Source organism: Rhamphochromis longiceps, linkage group LG18 (assembly GCF_057381845.1).
Source record: "Rhamphochromis longiceps isolate RC_006_pf linkage group LG18, R_longiceps_female_GT1.1, whole genome shotgun sequence".
NCBI lineage: Eukaryota > Metazoa > Chordata > Actinopteri > Cichliformes > Cichlidae > Rhamphochromis > Rhamphochromis longiceps.
This window is the reverse complement of record NC_140574.1, coordinates 578,991-599,466: the sequence shown is the minus strand read 5'-3', so window position 1 is coordinate 599,466 and position 20,476 is coordinate 578,991. Positions and strand designations below refer to the sequence as shown.

Here is a 20,476-nt window from a genome sequence, read left to right as displayed (position 1 = left end):
GTGAGGAAATCCAACAGCCAGTTGCACAGTGAGGTGTTGAGCCCCAGCTGGACCAGTTTTTGAGTGAGCTGTTGGGGGATTATGGTGTTGAATGCTGAACTGAAATCTATGAACAGCATTCGAACATATGAGTCTTTTTTGTCCAGGTGTGTGAGTGCTGAGTGGAGTGCAGTGGAGATGGCATCATCGGTTGAGCGGTTGGGCCGATACGCAAACTGGAAGGGATCCAGGGAGGGGGGCAGGACAGTCTTGATGTGTTGCATGACTAGTCGTTCGAAGCACTTCATCAGGATGGGAGTAAGTGCAACAGGACGGTAGTCATTAAAGCAGGAGGGAGAGGACTTTTTTGGAACCGGAATGATTGTGGTGGCTTTAAAACATGTGGGGACGACAGCCTGGATGAGTGATATGTTGAAGATGTCTGTGAAGACATCAGTGAGTTCCACTGCACAGTCTCTCAGTACACGACCAGGAATGTTGTCAGGACCCGGAGCTTTACGTGCATTGATCCTGCTGAGGGATCTCCTCACGCTGTCCGGTGACAGAGTCATCACCTGGTCACCAGGAGGGGGTGGGGTCTTCTGTGCAGTGGTGCTGTTTTGGACTTCAAAGCGAGCAAAGAAAGTGTTCAGCTCGTTCAGCAGGGGGATAGTGCTATCACAGGTCTGTGGTGGGGGCTTGTAATCTGTGATGGTCTGAAGGACCCGCCACAGGCTCCGTGAGTCTCTGCTGTCTTTGAAGTGATGAGATATTTTCCTGGAGTACTGTCTCTTAGCCTCTCTGATGCCACGGGAAAGGTTGGCCCTAGCTGTCCTCAGGCTCGCCTCGTCTCCATCTCTGAAGGCAACATTCCGAGCTTTCAGCAGCCTGTAGACCTCTCCTGTCATCCATGGTTTTTGATTGGCCCGGACAGTTATGGTTTTCGTGACTGTTACATCCTCAATACACTTGTTGATGTAGGCAGTAACAGTCTCTGCGTACTCCTGGAGGTCAGTGGTGTTGTTATAGGTGGCAGCCTGCTTAAACATGTTCCAGTCTGTAGTATTAAAGCAGTCCTGTAGAGCCTCTGAAGACCCCTCTGGCCACACTTGTATCCGCTTACGAACCGGTTTGGTGGTTTTAACGAGCGGTCTGTAGGCAGGCATTAGCATGACAGTGATGTGGTCTGAGGCGCCGAGGTGGGGGAGGGGAAAAGCTTTGTAAGCTCCTCTCTGGGTGGTGTAAACAAAGTCCAGTGTGTTATTTCCCCTTGTTGGAAAGTCTATGTGTTGTTGTATTTTTGGAAACACGCACTTTAAGTCTGCATGATTGAAATCCCCAGCCAGGATGAGAAAAGCATCAGGATGGGCTGTCTGCTGCTCACTGATGTGCTGGTACAGTTCATTCAGTGCCTCATTCCTGTTGTTGACATTGGAGGAGGGAGGGATGTACACAGCGCACAGGAGTATGGCTGTATATTCCCTCGGTAGATAGAATGGCCGGCACTTAATAACCATAAACTCCAGCACTGGTGAGCAGTGTTTGCAGACCGCAACAGCATCGCGACACCAGGCATCATTGATGTAAACACAAAGTCCTCCCCCGCGGGTCTTACCTCCCGCGACGATGACTCTGTCAGCACGGTAGCATGTTAGCTGGTCGAGCTGAATGGCGCGGTCCGGGACACTGTCGCTGAGCCATGTTTCCGTGAACACAAAAGCACAGCAGTCCTTTACATTCCTTTGAGATGAACGTAGCAGTCGGATGTCGTCCAGTTTATTTTCTAGCGAGCGTACGTTGGCCAGAACAATAGAGGGGATGGCGGGTTTGTGTGGGCTAGCCGCTAGCCTAGCTCGGATGCCACCGCGCTTACCCCTCTTCTGCTTCCTCTCACACCACTTGAGGCGCATCCATTGTGGGCGAAGTGCGGGAGTGGGGGTCGGTGATTGAGTAGGCCTTCGGAGCAGACCCAGATCTTTCAGCTTCTCGGTGTCCACAGAGTTTAACTTAAAAAGTTTGTTTCTGCTGATGTCGAGAAGAAGTGTTCGGGCATATCCTCGCTTGCACACAGATAGACGCGACAAAGACTTACAAAAACACTGCAACTTGCAGGACGAAAAACACGAAAAAGTAGTTTGTTTGGGAGAGAAGAAGAGAGAGAGAAGCCGCTGCGTGTGCACGCGCCGCCATGTTGGATCAATTATATTATATATATATATATATATATATCCATCCATCCATCCATTCGCTTATCCTTTTCAGGGTCGCGGGGGGCGCTGGAGCCTATCCCAGCTGTCATAGGGCGAGAGGCGGGGTACACCCTGGACAGGTCGCCAGTCTGTCGCAGGGCCAACACACAGGGACAGACAACCATTCGCACTCACATTCACTCGCACATTCACACCTAGTGGCAATTTGGATTAATCAATTAACCTATCCCCACAAGCTGCATGTCTTTGGACGGTGGGAGGAAGCCGGAGTACCCGGAGAGAACCCACGCAAACACGGGGAGAACATGCAAACTCCACACAGAAAGACCCCGGCCTGATGTTGGAATTGAACTCAGGACCTTCTTGCTGTGCGGCAACAGTGCTAACCACCGTGCCACCGTGCTGCCCGTTAAAGTCAGTCATATATATATATATATATATATATATGAGACTGACTTTAATTATTACACATTTGCACATAAATAAGTGGCGTCATATTCAGTACTTTTGACAGTTCACTCTTCGGTCGCTCCATCTTATTGGGGAAATTCCACATACATCATTTAATTTGTTTTTGATTGAAATTGAATATTACTTAAACTCTCTTAAATTAACTTCAAATAAAAAAGGTTTATCATTGATTGAAATTCATTCAGAAATGTTTAACGAATGAGCTGTCACAACTTTCAAGTACAAAGTTGTTGTAGCACCCTCAAGGATTGACGTACACACGATGTAGTTATAAAACAGGGTTTATTCTGGTCTTGGCAACCTGTGAGAACTGCTCACGGACAAAACAATAAAACAAAAACATCACATCAAAATGCGCTCTTGTACGTAGTGCCAATCAATCAAAAATCCTTAATTACAGAAAATAAATATTTAAAATACACAAACCTCGTGAGCTGACATCCAGGAGGTACTAAATAGTCCTTTATGGCCTTATTGCCTTATCTTCCATCGTCTTTGTCAATTATTTCCACTCTTAAACGATATTTTCTCCATGTGTGGAGCTAACTGTGAGCTGCAGCATGCAGACACCATGTGCGCTAGCAAAAGAAAAGTGGCTGGGTGGAGACCCAAACAGCAAAGCTGTACCCTACACAGTTCACCACCAGAGGGCGTAAAGGAACAAAATCCAGACATACAGCTTAACAAATATCAAATGCAACAAACATCAAATGCAACAAACATCAAATGCAAAAGACCGTTACAGTTGTTATGAAGTCTGTCACATTCCCCCTTTTTTCTTTTTTATCCTGTATTTATTTATCCTTCTTATTTCATTGTGCTGTATATTGTTACTTTTATTTGCCTTGTATGTCTACTGTGCAAACTGAACTGGAATGACTGACTGTTGGCTTTATAAGTTTAATAAAGTTTGGGAAAAAAAAAAACCTCTGGCCGCTCCCTTCTGCCGTATTTTGCGGCAAAATTCTCCACACCCACCGCTGCGCTATGAATTGTGGGATATATGGGACCATGAAGCGTGCACCGGACCACGCTTGATATTTGGGGAAATCGACGGCGCATTTGGAGTATGCATTTGAAGTACACTTCGAATTGGAACAGCCGTCGTCGCGTGGCGGTGACGTAACCGCACTTAAAATGCGTACTTCCAGCGTGCAGACCCTGAATTGGGACACAGCCACAGTGTGCTGTACTCTGTTCCTGATGCTGATTCTGAGCACGCTCAGTGTTAGTGCATGAGGTTGATATGAAGGGGAGGAGCCTGGTGCTCCTAGCAGAGCTAGCATTGGTCAGCTGTACTGCAGGTGGTGGGAGGTGAGCTCTGATTGGCTGTTTGTAGCATAAAACAGGAAAAAGCTGAGGCGTTTGCAACAGTTTTCTTCTTCATGTCACAGGTGTGAACACTGCTCCTCCTCCTCGCCGTGTGTTTCAGTCTCTTCTTTCTTTCATCTTTTGATTTGTTCTTTTCTCTCTGGTTTCATTGCTTTCTCTCCTTCTCTTCGTGTCCTCAGTGTTGCTCCTCCTCCTCGCCAACACCGCTCGCTCACAATGGCCGACTGGACCGACTGTCTGAATTTCGGCATCTCCATTGCCAAACAGGCCAGTAAGGTAAGTGACACAGCAGCCAATCACAACACAGCACTGAGGTCACAGGTCATGGTGTGGCGTTTTTAATTGTAACAGGTGCTTCTGGTGTGAATCCTGATTGGACGGCTGCTCAGTCAGCTACAGGTGATGATGACACTGCGGTTCAGCAAGCGGTCAGGTTTCCTAGGAACATTCAGGAATGTCACGGAGCAGAGTTTACACACACAGGCGCGCACACAGACACGTGCATGAACGGACACGCGCGCACACAAACGTTTGTGTGCCTTTACCTGCGTCTTTGCTACCAGGTGGTGCTGACAGCGTTCCAACAGGAGAAGGAAGTGAAGCTCAAAAGCTCTCCGGCTGACCTGGTGACAGAAACGGACCAACGAGTTGAGACGATCATCTTATCTGCCATCAGGAGCCAGTATCCTCAGCACAGGTTCTATTGAGTTCTACTGTCACACTGTCTTTATTTTGCTTCATTGTGTCACAGTCGACTAATGAATCCAGCATGAACTCTGGGGAGGGACCCGTTACACAAACTGGATTCAGATTGGACGCCCAGGTTGTAAACTGTTTTAAAGTCTGCCTAGTGACGGCGGGCAGGAAGTTAGCAGGTAGATGATATTACACCTGTGACCTCAGGTTCATCGGGGAGGAGTCTGTGGCTGCAGGTGAGCGTGTAGAGCTGACCGATCTCCCCACCTGGATCATTGACCCTATTGATGGGACCGTGAACTTTGTCCACAGGTGAGTGGCTCCGCCCACATTATGAACTCGCACACATACGGTGTCCCCAGTTTAAAACCCCACAAAGGTTTGAGAACCTGAAAACATGAAGTCTTAGGACCGTCGTTGCCCTCGGAGAACGCGAGGTAACAGAGGTTAGAGCAGTGCTTCCCAAGGCCCCCCTTTATTTTAAATTCTTACACCCCCCCCCCCCCCGCTTTGGGAAGCACTGCGCTGACAGATCCTTTGCTGTCTTTCATCAGGTTCCCGTTTGTTGCCATCTCCATCGCCTTCACTGTCAACAAGCAGGTAGGCTGAGCCATCGGTCTCCGGGGTCGGGGGTCAGAGTGGTCCGACTGACTCGTACTGCTGTTCTCAGACGGAGTTCGGGATCGTGTACAGCTGTGTTGATGACAAACTGTTCCACGCTCAAAGAGGAAGAGGGGCATTCCTGAACGGAGAGCCACTGCACGTCTCTGGACAGGAAGGTGACATCACACAGGACACCATGCTTGTGTGGCGTGCATTTAAGGTGGATCCGGCTTCACGCTGACCTTTGTCTCAATCAGATATCAGCCAGTGTGTGGTGGTGACAGAGATTGGGGCAGAGCGTGATGACCTTGCGTTGTCCACCATGACATCCAACATCTTCAGACTGCTGAAGCTTCCTGTGCACGGGTAAGGCCCTGCCCCCGGGCCCCCCTGCCCCCCCTGGCCCTGCTTTTTGAGCATGCTCAGTGCACCTGCATTGACTCTGAGGTTTGAATCCTGATTTTCTTTCTTCTTAATTTCATTGGTGTGCTGTATAAATAAAGTTTGAATCAGCACACCAATGAAATTAAGAAGAAAGAAAATCAGGATTCAGAGCGCTTCATTGATCACTGATTGGATCCATCACAGAGCAGCTCGAAGTGCAGCAATAGCTGAGAGGTCAGAGGTCGGTCTCGGGGTTGGTGTGGTGTTCAGGTCCAACCGACCTTCCTGTGGGCTTCACACCCAAAGCTTTCTTAAAAGATGTGAAGGTCACATGACCTTTGCATGCTCTCTGACCTGTTGGCACACATGTACCGACCTACTTTCCTCTTTGAACGAGCCTGGAAGAGACCACAGCTCTTTCTGCATTTTGAACTTTTTTGTTTTTTCGCGTTTGTGTTGACGTGTTGTTGCTTGCGTGTTTCAGAGTGCGTGCACTGGGCACAGCAGCGGTTGACATGTGTCAGGTGGCGACAGGCGGTGCCGACGCCTACTATCACATCGGGATGCACTGCTGGGACATCGCTGCCTCCGCCATCATTGTCCGGGAAGCTGGAGGAGTTGTCAAAGATACAGACGGTCTGTATCTGCCGCATGATGTCGTGTCACCTTTTTTAGCTGCGAGGCGTCGTCTAATTGGTCCGTGTGTCCTCAGGCTCAGAGTTTGACATGATGTCCCGAAGAGTCATCGCCGCCAGTTCCGCCGCCGTAGCCAGTCGCATTGCTCAGGTGATCCGGCCGTTCCCCTGTAGCCGTGACGATGATGACCAACACAGGTGTGTGTGTGTGGGGCGACCGGTGTGACCAGACTGTAGGTCAGCTGACAGGAAGTGTGCTGCTGCAGACGATAACGTATTGAAAGCGATTAGTGACACTTCTGTGATCAATGAACCAATAAAAATCTGCGTGCAAACATTCCTGTTCTTGATTGGTGAGCTTAAACCTTCTGAACACACGACTGATTTAGACTAAACAAGTGTGAGCTCTCAGATGACCGTGGTGATGTCAGACTTGCTCAGGCCGATCATCAGACGGAAGGCGGAGCTTAAGACGGAAGGCGAAAGCCGTTGTTAACAGGAAGTTTTTATTGAAAGTGTGTTTAGCAAACTGATATGCCAGTGCTGAAATCAGCACAATGAAATCTCCGTGGAAAGCACATCGCTGTGAGTTGCTGAGGGTAATTCTGCAGCGTCATGTCGGAACACCTCATCCACATCAGGCAACATCTTCCCTGGGAATGTGATCCAGCTGTTCACATCCTGTGTGCCACAGAAGCGTGAGGAGAACCCCGCTGTTATGCTGCAGCGTCTCCGCCTTCCCCTCGCCAGTTTAAAGCCTGCTTCATCTGTGACGGTGTATTCATGGGGCCTTTCCAGGTTTCTCTAAAACAGACGCGCAGTAGTTTCCTGTAGGTGACACAGAGACTTTACAGTAGAGGCACTCCAGATTTATGTACATTACAATAATGTTTACAGTTCAGTAAAAGCAGCAGAGGCTGCAGTAACAGGACAGACATGGATTACAATAGCTGACTAAATATCATCAGTGATGATTGTTCTTGGTCTTCTTCATTCCCCTCCTCTTCCTCCTGTGCCTCGCTGTCTGTCCACTGTAGATGCACCTGTGCGCTCTGAACTGGCTCTTATCCTGATCACCTGTTGCTGTGGGTAACAAACAAATACGCTTCATTCACTGTTTGTTTCACAGTTTAAGCAGGATGCCTGTAATCACCTTCATCACCACCAGCATCATTGTTATCACCTCCACCAATCAGGCTTGAAAATGCTGAGCGATGCTAGGGAGTTAACCTTCTTGATACTGGTTCAGAGTCGGCCATTAAAGTGGCGAACCGTGTCTGACGTGGAGCGATACGGTCGAGGATGGAACCTGTCTCTCTTCCACAGCATGTCTTTATCCTGTCTTCCTTCTCTCACCCCAACCAATCACAGCAGATGGCCCCGCCCCTCCCTGAACCGGAGGTTTCGTCCTGTTTAAGGGAGTTTTTCCTTCCCACTGTCGCCAAAGTGCTTGCTCACAGGGGGTCATATGATTGTTGGGTTTTTCTCTGTATGTATTATTCTAGGGTCTACCTTACAATATAAAGCACCTTGAGGTGACTGCTGTTGTGATTTGGCGCTGTGTAAATAAAACTGAATTAAATGGAAAATCCTGATTCACACAGATGTGTAGTTGTGAATGGGAGAAGGCGTTTCACAGCTCTCAGTGCCAGACATGGGTACTCCTTTGAGACAGGACTCCAGCCCAGGTCCAGTTTGCCCCACTGCAACTTTAGAGTGCTGTCGGTGGAAACTTCCCGAAGCTGGGATTCCAGATGTGAGGGCAAAGCAACATCATTTTCCGTGGTATTCACAGAAAATGGGTCCATAAATCCACACATGCCCTTCTCAGGGATCATCAAATGACTCTGTCAGTTGTGAAAGGTGCTGACGGGCTGAGTCACTGACCTTCACCTGAGGGGAGTTTTCTGAGGTGTGGGACAAAAGTGGAAAGATGTCCATCGTTTTCTCCTGGGCCCTCTTAGTCCACAAAGCAAGTTTCTCTCTTGAAGTGAGATGTTCAGCAGTGAGAAAACGTCACAGAGGTAGACAAGCTCAGCTGTGACCTTTGAGTTGGCATGATAATGTCTAAGAGGAGACTCCTTTCTTCTTTGTTTTCTTTTCTTTTCTCCGTGTGATAAGAGAAGACCTCGTTCCTCAGTTCAAACAAACACTTGAGGACCAGTCCTGTCCCATCTCACCTCACTGTGGTAGAGCAGCTGGACATGATCTGCTTCCATGTCCTCACAAAACATCTGGAGTTCACAGCATTGTTTTCAATGAAGTTGATTGTTTTCACTTCCATCATCTCGTGGAACTCTGGTCACATCGTTTCTAGCTTCTGGTGCACGATCAAGAATCAGCATAATGACGCCCTGACAGCTGCCAGTCATTGAAGCTGCAGCATCACTGCACACCAGTTCTGCCAGTCCAGGTCATTCTCAGTGAAACATCCTGAGTGTTGGTAGCTCTCCAAAACAGTCCCAGCAATAACGAACAGAAACCAGTGTCAGGTGGCAATGGTGACATCAGTGGACTCGCCTAGTTGCAAAGAGACAAATGGACTCTTTTTATTCTTCCCAGAAACCGATGCTGTATGTCTCAGGCCCTGTCTGTGATACGGCAGCTCAGTGTCGTTTGTCACTTTCATCTTCATCTTTTGTTTTAAGAACTTCTCCATATCTAACTGTAAATGGCAGACAGCGTCTTCTTCTGCTCGCTTATTGAGCTGATTAAACACCTCTCACCAAGCAGTGGGGAGCTGTATTGTAACTGAGATTTTCATGGGTGAGAGTAGTCCCCGGTGTCTTTGATTAGTAACTTATGATATCACGCGGTCCACAGGTGTAAAACTAAACTCACGGTGTGGCTGGCGGCCCATCCATGGTTAAGAATCACTGCCCTGCACCATTTACTGATCACAAAGTTATATCAATTAAAATAAACATATCCACCATCTCTGAACCTGCTACTAACTCTGGTTACTGGAAACCCAATAGCTCACTATTAAACAATAATCAGTTTCAGACAGAAATAAAAGACTTGATCTCCACGTTCTGGACAAAAGATACTGATTTTAGAAGGAACTGATAACTTTGTAAATTTGAAACATGGTTGTTAAAAAGTTCAAGGAAAGCCTAAGAGGCTAATATTGTAGCAAATATTTTCACTATTTCCAATAAAAGACCAGAAACTTTATTAGAGGAAGAAGAAATGGAATTGGCAAATCTTCAAGTTAAATTAGACGACCTGTCAGAAAGCGATGGGAGCTTTGAAGATGAATCTTCTCAAAAATAACAAATCACCAGGAACAGACGGTCTATCTGCAGTTTTATCAGGTTTTTGCTGCTGAGCTGGGCCCGCGTTGGGACTGCCCTCTCTCATTCGCAAACCCAATAAAGATCGTTTACTTCGAGATAATTGGCGCCTATTTGTCTGCTTAGTAATGATTACAAGACGTTTGCTCTAATTTTAGCAAAGAGGCTCAAAATGGTCCCGAGCTCCCTCATAGATGAACACAATCAGGTTTGTGGCTAACAGACATAACCAACAATATCAGATCAGTGCTGGACATTTTAGACTACTGTCAACTTTTTGATGACAATGGAGTCGTGTTATTTTAGGTTTTTGTGAAACACCAGTTCACAGTCCTGACATAAACTTGGCTTTGGAAGTGACTTCATCCGCAGAGAGACTACAGAAACGCTAACAGCTCAGTGACACTAGCTGGTGGAACCTGTCCTAGATCTGATCTGTCGACAGGCATCAGGCAAGGATGGCCTGTTTCTCCGTACCTCTTTTTACTAGTCGCCCAACTCTTAGCAGACCATATTAGATCCAGTAAAATTCAATGTATTTCTCTGCTGGACAGAAGTCTGATCATCACTCAGCTGGCTGGTGGTACTACCCTAACCCTTATTCTGAAGAACAAAAACCAAATGTTGCAGCTCTGGAGTCAGTGAAAGCGTTCTCTGGAGCTTCTGGCTTAGATCTGAATATTAACAAGTGTGAACAAAGTGCTGAAGTCTTTATTTTGGAAGGACATCTTACAGAAAACTACAGATCTACAAAAGAAGCCTGACACAGTAAATATAACTGACCTGATTATGGCCAAGTTTTATATACATAAGTGTACATTCAGAGGCACTAACCCTGCATTATGTTCTCTAAAGATGAATTCAAACAGCACATTCAGTGTGTTCAACCATCACAAAACCTGAAGGCAATTAAAGCTGTGGAAGCCTCTTTCTCTAGTCTGTTATCGCCCCCTAGTGCGAAACAACCCTGCTGTAAACTGCTCTTTGCATAGAATTATTTTATTTTACTTGTTTATGTTTGTCTTTTTTCCTCCACTACAACATTCATGAGTGTGACCACGAAGAGCGTTACTTTACATCATTCCCTTACCTTTATTTCTCATATCAGTGTCATATCATCTTTAATGTCACCTGCCTGGAGCTGGACTCTCTCAGGGTGGTGTCGGAGAGGTGGATGCTGTCCAAGATAAAGGTGATGCTGGCGAATACCTCCCACACACTCCATGACATGCTGGTCAGCCACAGGAGCACGCTCACTGAGATACCCATAATGCACCATGGAATGACACAGGAAGTCATTCCTGCCCATGGCCATCTCCCTGTGCAACTCCTCCATCTAACACACTGTGAACACTGCAATAGTTACAGCCTTTTCCACACGCTCTTTTCTATTTTACTGTAATATTCCTGTCAGTGTTCTTGATGCTTATTTATAATCACCTCTGTCAATCCTTGATGTACTGAGCCTTCTCCTGTACTCACTCTCACCTACGACTGCACGGCCACTAACAGCTCCAACATCATTGTGAAGTTTGCGGACGACACTACAGTGGTGGGTCTTATCACCAACGGTGATGAGACGGCTTACAGGAAGGAGGTCAGCGCCCTGACCCACTGGTGTCAAGACAACCATCTCACCCTCAACGTCGCAAAGACAAAGGAGTTGATAGTGGACTTCCGGAGGTGCAGAGAAGTACACACCCCCATCACCATCAACGGCGCTGCTGTGGAGAGAGTGAGCAGCTTCCGGTTCCTTGGTGTACATCTGGCTGAGGATCTTACGTGGTCAGTACACACAAACAAAACAGTGAAGAAGGCGCAGCAGCGCCTCTTCTTTCTCAGGAGACTGAAAAGATTCAGCACGAGCCCCCGCATCCTCAGGACCTCCTATCACTGTGCCATTGAGAGCATCCTCACTGGATGCATCACCACCTGGTATGGCAACAGCACCGCCTACAACTGCAAAGCTCTCCAGCGAGTAGTGCGGTGCTCTGAACGGATAATTGGAGGTGAGCTTCCCTCCCTCCAAGACATCTACAGGAAGCGGTGCCTGAGGAAAGCGGGGAGGATCATCAAGGACTCCAGTCACCCCAGCCATAAACTGTTCAGACTGCTTCCATCAGGAAGGAGGTTCTGCAGCATCCGGTCCCGTACCAGCAGACTGAGAGACAGCTTCTTCCATCAGGCCATCAGACTGCTGAACACGTCATAGACACCTCAGCTTCACTACTGGAACTTTAACATTATGCACTCCACACTGTACAGTAATGCCACTGTTTTGCACATATTCAACTCTGTATATTTTATATATTTTATTTATTGTTTACTCTATTTAATTTGTAAAATATGTGTACACACACACACACACACACACATTTAATATTAACATTTAGTAATGCATACACTCTTATATTGTACATATATTTATTACTCTCAGATGTAGCCATTCTTATATTTGCTTGTTCTTACGTTATTGTATTTTGCACACCTCTGTTGCTTGTGAAGCTCGCACACAAGAATTTCACTTGCATGTACTGTACCAATGTACCTGCACATGTGATGTGACAATAAAAGTGATTTGATTTGTTATTTATTATTGAGTGATTTGTATATATTGTGCTTTTTCTTAAATCTGTAACATATTGTATTGTTAAATAGTCTGTTTCTGTTACTGTACTGGAGCAACTGTAAACCACATCGTTTCCTGAGGGATTAACAAAGTATGCTGATTGTGATTCTAACATTGCTTATCTGGATATGTACAAGATCTTTGATCTGTAATGTTCTGTGTTTGAAATAAAGTACGGAGCTACGGCTGTGCAGGTACCATAAAAGTACCAGGTACTATGACCTAATGCAAAACCCTGAAAACCGTGCCACGCCAGTAGGTAGTAGTAGGCTTTAGTGGTGTATTTGTGTGGATGCCTCAAAGGCACACTGTTGAGTTCCTGTTTCTCTTTATTCTTTATCCTTTATTATTCTAGTTGCTCCGTTTCTTTGCCGCTTAACTACTCCCTCAGTTTTCAGTCGATTTTCACCATTCAAACTTTAAACTGTTCTGCTATTTCTGCTTTCCACTGCTATATCTTTTGGTGATGATAACTTTTATACTTTTTGAGATATTCAGCTTTTTATGCCATTTTTTGGCCCATTTTGCTGACAGGTACCACATTATCAGTGTGATCACTAGTTTTGCTGCTGAGTCGCGTTTTAGCTCAGTGAGATGAGCAGCCGTTCTCAGAGTAGGAGGCGCGGGTTCGAATCCCGCTTATGGCAACATTTTCTTCAGTTAACACTTCAACTGTTTAAACTTTTCCACACAAATTTCAGCTTTTTCACCTCTTTTCAGCACAATTTTCAGGTTCCTTATCTCTTTGTTGCTGAACATTCAGCATTTTCACCTCTTTTCTGCGCATTTAGCTTCTTCTGCACAGTGCACGTTTTTTTCCTCTCATCATATCTTTGTTTGGGACCAGAACTGGTTTGGCGCAGTGGGATGCGCAGCTGCTGTGAGATCTGGTGGCAAGGGTTCGAGCACTACATGGGACAGATGCTGGACATCTCCCCTGCTTGCATGTAATCTGCTTTCTTGACAGTCTTCAGTGTAGTCTTTCAAATAAAGCAGAGTTCAGCTTCTACACCTGTTTTCAACAGATAGCTGTCCTGCTGTTTTCAGATTCCACTACACGGCGTTCACACTGCATTTTCGCAGGAAATGCAACCTTTTCTAGTGTTGTTGTTGTGACAGTCAATGTCCAGTAGGAGGCGGCAGCGCTCAGTCGTAGAACGTAGAAGAAGAAACCCGAAAGTGGAGCTGCTAACCCGTTACGGATTACCTTCAGACCGACCTCGAGAGCCTCAGGTGCGTTTTCAGGGTTCGCGCTGTTCCTCTTTACTTGTTTTCGAAACGTCTCGTTGATCCGCCGCCTTACTTCCGGTTTTGGAATTTGTGGCGGGAATCAGCGGCGTAGTACTTCCGTTCAGAAATCAGCTGATTTCATACGGCGCGGCAGTGCCGGTGGGCACGCGCACGGAAAAGGTGTCGGCGCGCTTGACACTTCGTCACGTGCCACCAGGTAACGCTCATTGATAATCAGTATATACTCGGTTAGTGACCGTAAACTCGATGAGAGGACGCGCTGAGACAGCCACTTAGCGGTCACCTGTGGCCAATTCAGGACCCGCTGTGATAGGTCAGGATTGGTGTTACTGGATTATCGATCCATCACCTCCCAGATTGATGTTATTGATTACTGATGTGGTTCTTATGATGAGGACTCTGGGCATTCCTGGTGCATTCCAGAAGTCCCTCATGTCTCCTATTCCTGACGCTCTTCCTTGACCTCGATGAAAACGTCACTGAGGTCAAAGGTGAGAAGGAGAACTGCTGAGGACTCAGGAAAAGGGAAGAGGCGTGCACTTAGAACCGGAACAACCTTACACTTTTTTTTAAAACTTTATTTAACAAACAATGAGTATACAACATACGAACAGATGAAGTATACAAAACAACAGAACATGAACACACAAAGCCAGGGGTAAAGAAAAAGGTAACAATTATAGGAATACACGCAAAAATTCACATACATATATTGTTTTGAGCCTTTTTGTTGGTGGAGTCTGATATTGATTGTATGTACATTTCCACATCCTTAAAATAATGACAGAAATATGGTGTTTTAGTAGTAAACTTACATTTATGGATAAAAAATTTAGCTAAAAGTATTAACAAATTTATCAGAAAAAAACATTTATCATACTTCTTGGGGAACTTAAAGAAACATGAACAACCTTACACTGGTGTCTCTTTAACAGGAAGTCTGGCGTGTTGAAACTACAATGTGCAGAAGACGAACTACAAAAGGCTGGTCTAGCTTCACCACAGTGTGTGTTCTTGTTTTATGGAGGTGATAGAAACGATAACAGTCTGTAAAGCATATCTTTCTGGTGTTTTAAAGGAGGAGGAACATTTTCTGCAATACTGCTAAAATGATGATATTACTAAAACTTGTGTCCCAAAACTCTTCATCAGTGTCACGCTGAGCGTTCAGAGGCGAGCCCACTTATTGGTCCTCAGTAACTGTTTCCATGAAACAGCAGAAATGAAGTGAACTCAGCTTCTGTTTCTCAGCAGTGCTGTAATCTGTAGTGGAATACATTTTAAAGTAACCTTCCCAACACTGGACATTACTAACGATCACTGATCATACAAGCACACTTTGATCAGTTCGTATAGATCATAATGTTGCGCTCATACAGCTTTCTGTGTTCTTCATGTGACGCTCAGGGTTCAGCTGTGAGTTTCACTGCTGCTGATAAAAGCTGTAAATAAATATATATACAGGTTCTGAATGAAAAGAAAAAACACTTAGAATGGACATTTACATGATCTGCTCCGCTTTGGCTACTGCGATTATGTTTTCATGAATGGTCGGATGGATAACGAATTATGGGACGCCATTTTCTCCTCCCTTTTCATAAAGACGGTCCAGTGTCTCCTCTGCTAAAGGAGGTCATAAAGGAAGCATTGAAGCTGCTTCCCCTAGTGTATGGACAACTGAAGCGTATGTCAGTGAGGAACCTTCCTGATCAAAGTGGAATATTGGAACACACCTCACGCAGTCTTTCCTCTTTCCACAGGAAGTTCCTCCTCCAACATGGCTGACCCCTGGCAGAACGCCATGGACCACGCTGTCGCCGTGGCACGAAAAGCTGGAGAGGTCAGTCGTCATCTTCCTTTTTCTTTCCCACCTGAGACTCACCTGTCAGGGCCTACAGGTGATTTCATTATGAAACAGAGGAGTCTCAGGAAGTTCATTCTTTTCACCTGAACGTCACTCGCCCATGTGACCTTCAGGGTCAGCTGACGACTGCTTGACAGTGAGCCGCACGGCCGTCACGACTGCAGAATCCGCTTCCTGCCATTTCTTCACTTACTGAGCACGCTCCAAAACAGAGGGGGTGGAGTCACTTTCTTCTTCTCTGAAACGTTCTGAGCGCAAAGAGGAAACAAAGGCTTTTATCTTGAAATCTCAGGTTAACCCCAGATGACAGACTTAGTAACTGAAACTATTGGCTGATCAGCTTCTGATTGATAAGCTATCAGTGCATTGATCAGGAGTAAATATTGATCAGTTATTGGTGCATTGATCAGGTGGTGTGTGACGCTCTGCGTGGTGACAGGGCAGTGATGACGAAGAGTTCGGTGGTGGATTTAGTGACGCAGACCGACCAGAAGGTGGAGCAGCTCATCATCCAGTCAGTGAAGGAAAAGTTCCCCACCCACAGGTATGAAGCTCCACCCCCTCTGTGCATGTCCAGTCGGATTATTGATCATCAGTTTACAAAGATAAGCGTTATGATCAGATCCAGATGTTCAGGGATCCAGCTGTGTGCTGCTGAGGAGTAGCAGAGATGACCTGCTGGAACATCTCTGGCTGCCGTCTCGTGGCTCTTCCTCGTTCAGCGTGTAACGGCTTCACCTGTTCTGTGCGATTCAGGTTCATAGGGGAGGAGTCAGTGGCTGCAGGTGAGCCCTGCGTCCTCTCTGACTCGCCCACCTGGATCATCGACCCCATCGATGGCACGACCAACTTCGTTCACGCGTGAGTTTGCACTCTCTGACATCATCATTGCAGCTTCTTTGTTTCCTGTGGGCGCTCAGAGATAGTGCTGGGCCATACTGTTCACGGTAGCACCGGTGTAATGTCGGGCAACGATAGGAAAATGAAAGATGGCGATAGAATATGGGTAAAACGCGCATGCGCAGTGCCTTTGTTTTCATACGCACATGCCGGTGTTGTGCCAAACTCGGTATCCCCGACAGAATTAGTTTCCCCTGCGTCGGGAGCACACGCTGGACTGTCCAAATCACGGACAAACAGTATCCCACATTGTTGATTTTGTTGATACTCCTGACATTTTTGAGATCTTAGCTCTTTATACAACGAAGTTATAGTGGGATACAAATAATATCAGGCTGATCCTGCCACAATTTGTTCCCCCTGTGTAACTCACGGACAAACAGTGTCCCACATTGCTGATTTTTCGTTCACAAACACTTCTTATTATGACGCATTACTCCTGAAACTTTGGAGGATTTATCTCTTTATATAGTGAAGTTACAGGAGAATAAAAATAGTTATCAGCCAAAATGTTAATGGTTTATTAAAATAATCCCATCTGATACCCTGTGAGCAATAAATATATCATTTTCTGTTGTAACCCTCAAACTGAATGGTAATGTAACGATGCTAATTTTTCACAAAATGAAAACATCAGTACTTCCTGCTCCCAGCACAGGGGAAACAAATTCTGTCGGGGATACCTTTGGCACAACAACGGCTATCGTAGGCGGAGCCTCGCGGAGTGATACGTGCTGTGCTTCAGCATAATGTTACCGTGTTGTGTGTGTTTAACCTCTTTTTAAGTGTTGTGGATGTTATACATGGTTATGCTGAGGACGTGTCGGCCAGTTTCCACTGGAAATGCTTTTTGGTTAAACTGTCAGCGAGGAGTTTGCACTGTTACATTTTATATAACTTTAATGCAGATAAAACAGCTGCTTGTTGAAGTGAAAATACATTGATGGGTTTTTGCACTAATAAAGTTGTGGAGTTGTAAAGCATTTTGTCTCGTGTCAGTTATATCGTTATCACAAATTTTCAAATGTATATGGTGATAAATATTTTTGGCCATATCGCCCTGCTCTACTCAGAGAGTGAGGCGGGGTCTACGGCTCTTCTGATCGATTACCTCCAGATCTGAGGTTTATTTGGTCCAACTGACTCAGAGGGAATCGATCAGAGAGTCACTGAGAGATCGATGAAGGATGATCAATGTTCAGCTCGAGCCGTCCCTCAGCGGGTAGATCGATGATGTGATCATCATGAACGTTAGGATGAACCTTTACTTTGAAGCAGATGACTTCCTGTTTGGCTTGGTGTTCGGCACACTGAATCAGCTCATTTAAAACGCTGATGGGCACTGGTTACCGTGGTGACCTAACAGGTAAACAGACCTGCTCTGCAGGAACACGTATGACGGTGCCAACACGTTAACTTCCTGTGTCTGTTTCTCCTTCACAGGTTTCCTTTTGTTGCCATTTCCATCGGATTCGCCATCAACAAACAGGTCTGAGCCCACATCAGCACCATCCTCCTGACCTTTGACATCAGCAGCGACATCACAGGGCTGCAGCCCTGACTTTAGTAGTCGATTAATCAGATAAGAAATCCTTCTGTCTTATTAATGAGCAGCAATAAATACTGAAAAGTGAAAACGGGGCCGCTAACCCCACGCAGATTTTTCTATGCGTTTGCACCTTTCGTCCACACGTAAACGGCGTTTTCGGTCACTGAAAACGGAGATTTTTAAAAACTCAGATTTTGCGTTTACATGTGGACGAGGAACACAGAGAAAACGCAGCGTCAAAGGTGTGCGCCTCGTTTGACATCACACTGTGCGCCATGTTTTTGTGAAATGAATTTCTACAATGGCAGACTTGGACAAAATACTGTTAATTTTACTCTCTGCAGAGTTTACATGCTTACAAACAGTTACTGTCCCTCCACACATAGGACTCAGTTCTGCTTCTATGCCCCGACTTTGTTTACTCTTTCCCACCTAGGCTTCTGATTGGTCAACATTCCTACACGGTTAGGAATATATCGCCAACTGCTGCTTTGGCATGTTCCTAGCTGCGTTTTCCTTCATTTTTGCGTCTGTGGAAGGGATTTAAAAAAAGAAAAGAAAACAGAAAATCTCCGTTTTCAAAAATCCCCGTGTACGTGCAGACGTAGCCTCAGGTGAGCCTCGGTTACTTGAGCCCGGGTCTCATCCCTCTGGTGGAAACTTTTCAGAGTGGCGCCATTTCTGGTTTTATCTTTCTTCAGTTGAGCTTCGCCCTGGCTCACAGGCGCAGCATCACCACTGTCTGCTTCACCTGGGAGTGTTTCCTTAGGTGGAGAGGTGGCGTGGCTGTTCCCACACACGCGTTAGCAAGCGATGGTGCTCCACCTGCTGCAGCATATAAAATGACCAAAAGAGTAAACGCGGCACCTCACCTGCTCCTGACTAGGTGAGGTGCTCAGCATCTGTTACCATGGCGATTTGGCAGCTAAAAAGAGAAAATCAGAATCAGCATACTTTATTAATCCCTCAGGTAATGTGGGTTACAGCTGCTCCAGTACAGAAACTGCTACAGATTTAAGAAATAGCCCTAATATATAGAAATCCCTCAATAATAAATATCAAGGATTAACAGCAACATCAGAGTAGAAAGAGCGTGTGCAAAAGGCTGTAACTACTGCAGTGTTTACAGTGTGTTAGATGGAGTTGTACAGGCAGATGAGTGTGGTGCATTATGGGTAATCTCAGCTTCTCACTGAGCGTGCTCCTGTAGGTAGCACGTCATGGAGTGGGTGGGAGGTATTATCCATCATTGTCTTTGCCTCTCTGACACCACCCTAACGAGTCCAGCTCCATCCCCACAACATTACTGGCCTTGCGATCAGTTTACTGAGCCTGCTGGCAAAACGTCAGCGCTCTCTAAACACTAACAGGTAGCTTCAGGTGTTCAAGCCACCTGAGGATGAGCATGAACGACCTCACCTGTTGACCTCACAGCGGCCTCTACTCTTCTTCCCCTCCCTCAGGTGGAGTTTGGCGTTGTCTTCAGCTGTGTGGAGGACAAGATGTTCACGGCGAGGCGGGGAAAGGGAGCATTCTGTAACGGCGAGCCGCTGCAGGTGTCCCGGCAGGAAGGTCAGCGCTCAGCGAATCGATAACCAATAAATCAGTGACATCACTTATGCGGGCGGTCGATCACCTGTTTGTTTATCTGTGTGTGATGTCATCAGCCGTGGAACAGGCGATGGTGGCCACGGAGTTTGGATCGGACAGAGACGCCGACGTTGTTGATAAAATCTTCCAAAGCCTCCGAAACATCCTCTGCCTCCCTGTTCACGGGTAAGGCTGCCGCCACGTTGACATCACTGCACGCTTGTTTTCCCATAGCTGACGTGTCCATCCGTCTCAGGGTGCGCGGGGCAGGTTCCGCCGCCATCAACATGTGTCTGGTGGCGTCGGGCTGTGTGGAGGCGTACTACGAGATCGGGATCCACGTTTGGGACGTGGCTGCCGCGTCGTTGATCGTGTCCGAGGCTGGCGGCGTGCTGATGGACGTCGATGGTAAGCTAACCCATCAACAGCACATTTCCCTGCTCAGGTGTTTCCAGCTAACGGTGTCTCCGTGTTCAGGTGGCGACGTGGACCTGATGTCCAGGAGGATCATCGCCGCTAACAGCAAAACAATCACAGAGCGACTCGTCAAAGCGATCGTCCCCTTCAGTCTGCCCAGAGACGACGCCACACCACCGAAGAAGAGCTAAACACACACTGACAGGTGTGAGGAGCACACCTTCCTGTTTGGAAAGTTTAAATAAAAGTTTTCTATGAAAGCACCCGCGTGTTTGTGTGACTGACGGCAGGTCACCATTGTTAAGGTTCAAAATACTGGGGATGGAGACAAGAGAAAAAACCACAATAACAACACTGGTCCGGCCGGGTTGAGTCAAACGATTTTAATGAACACACGCGGGAGATGGACACTGTATGCAGACAGCCTCAGATCTCAAAATGGTGGAGCATTAATCAAACTCTTATAGCCTCTGGTGCCTCCACCTTATCATAAAAGCCTAAACATTCACATGCTTTTCTCTCACACGGCGCCTAAGCTACGACCTTGGCTCCCCGTTTATCTGCTCCTGCTGAGTTGGGGCAGAAAACTCCAGTATATTCTGTTCTCTATAAAAATATTCAAACAATTTTTTATTTTTTTTTAATGTTAAAACTCAACTTCCCATGGAAA

The 20,476-nt window shown here is 46.4% G+C and overlaps 2 protein-coding genes across 3 annotated transcripts; both read left to right on the top strand.

Annotated features, from left to right (window-relative positions):
• The first annotated feature begins 4,057 nt into the window (after positions 1-4,057).
• Positions 4,058-6,665, top strand: LOC146647302 (inositol monophosphatase 1-like). Its single transcript, XM_085388595.1, has 8 exons — positions 4,058-4,268; positions 4,556-4,689; positions 4,896-5,000; positions 5,243-5,288; positions 5,359-5,467; positions 5,549-5,657; positions 6,160-6,311; positions 6,388-6,665. The coding sequence occupies exons 1-8, from the start codon at positions 4,209-4,211 to the stop codon at positions 6,534-6,536; spliced, it is 864 nt and encodes a 287-aa protein (XP_085244721.1). The 5' UTR covers positions 4,058-4,208; the 3' UTR covers positions 6,537-6,665.
• Positions 6,666-13,405: 6,740 nt separating this feature from the next.
• On the top strand, positions 13,406-20,066 carry LOC146647301 (inositol monophosphatase 1-like). 2 transcript variants are annotated; one of them, XM_085388195.1, is made up of 9 exons: positions 13,406-13,468; positions 15,247-15,326; positions 15,761-15,894; positions 16,107-16,211; positions 17,694-17,739; positions 19,263-19,371; positions 19,467-19,575; positions 19,646-19,797; positions 19,867-20,066. In XM_085388195.1, exons 2-9 carry the CDS (start codon positions 15,264-15,266, stop codon positions 19,995-19,997), a joined length of 849 nt encoding a protein of 282 aa, XP_085244321.1. In that variant the 5' UTR covers positions 13,406-13,468; positions 15,247-15,263; the 3' UTR covers positions 19,998-20,066. The 2 variants fall into 2 exon arrangements, with proteins under 2 accessions (XP_085244321.1, XP_085244322.1); XM_085388196.1 differs by lacking the exon at positions 13,406-13,468 and adding an exon at positions 13,495-13,682.
• Positions 20,067-20,476: the final 410 nt, after the last annotated feature.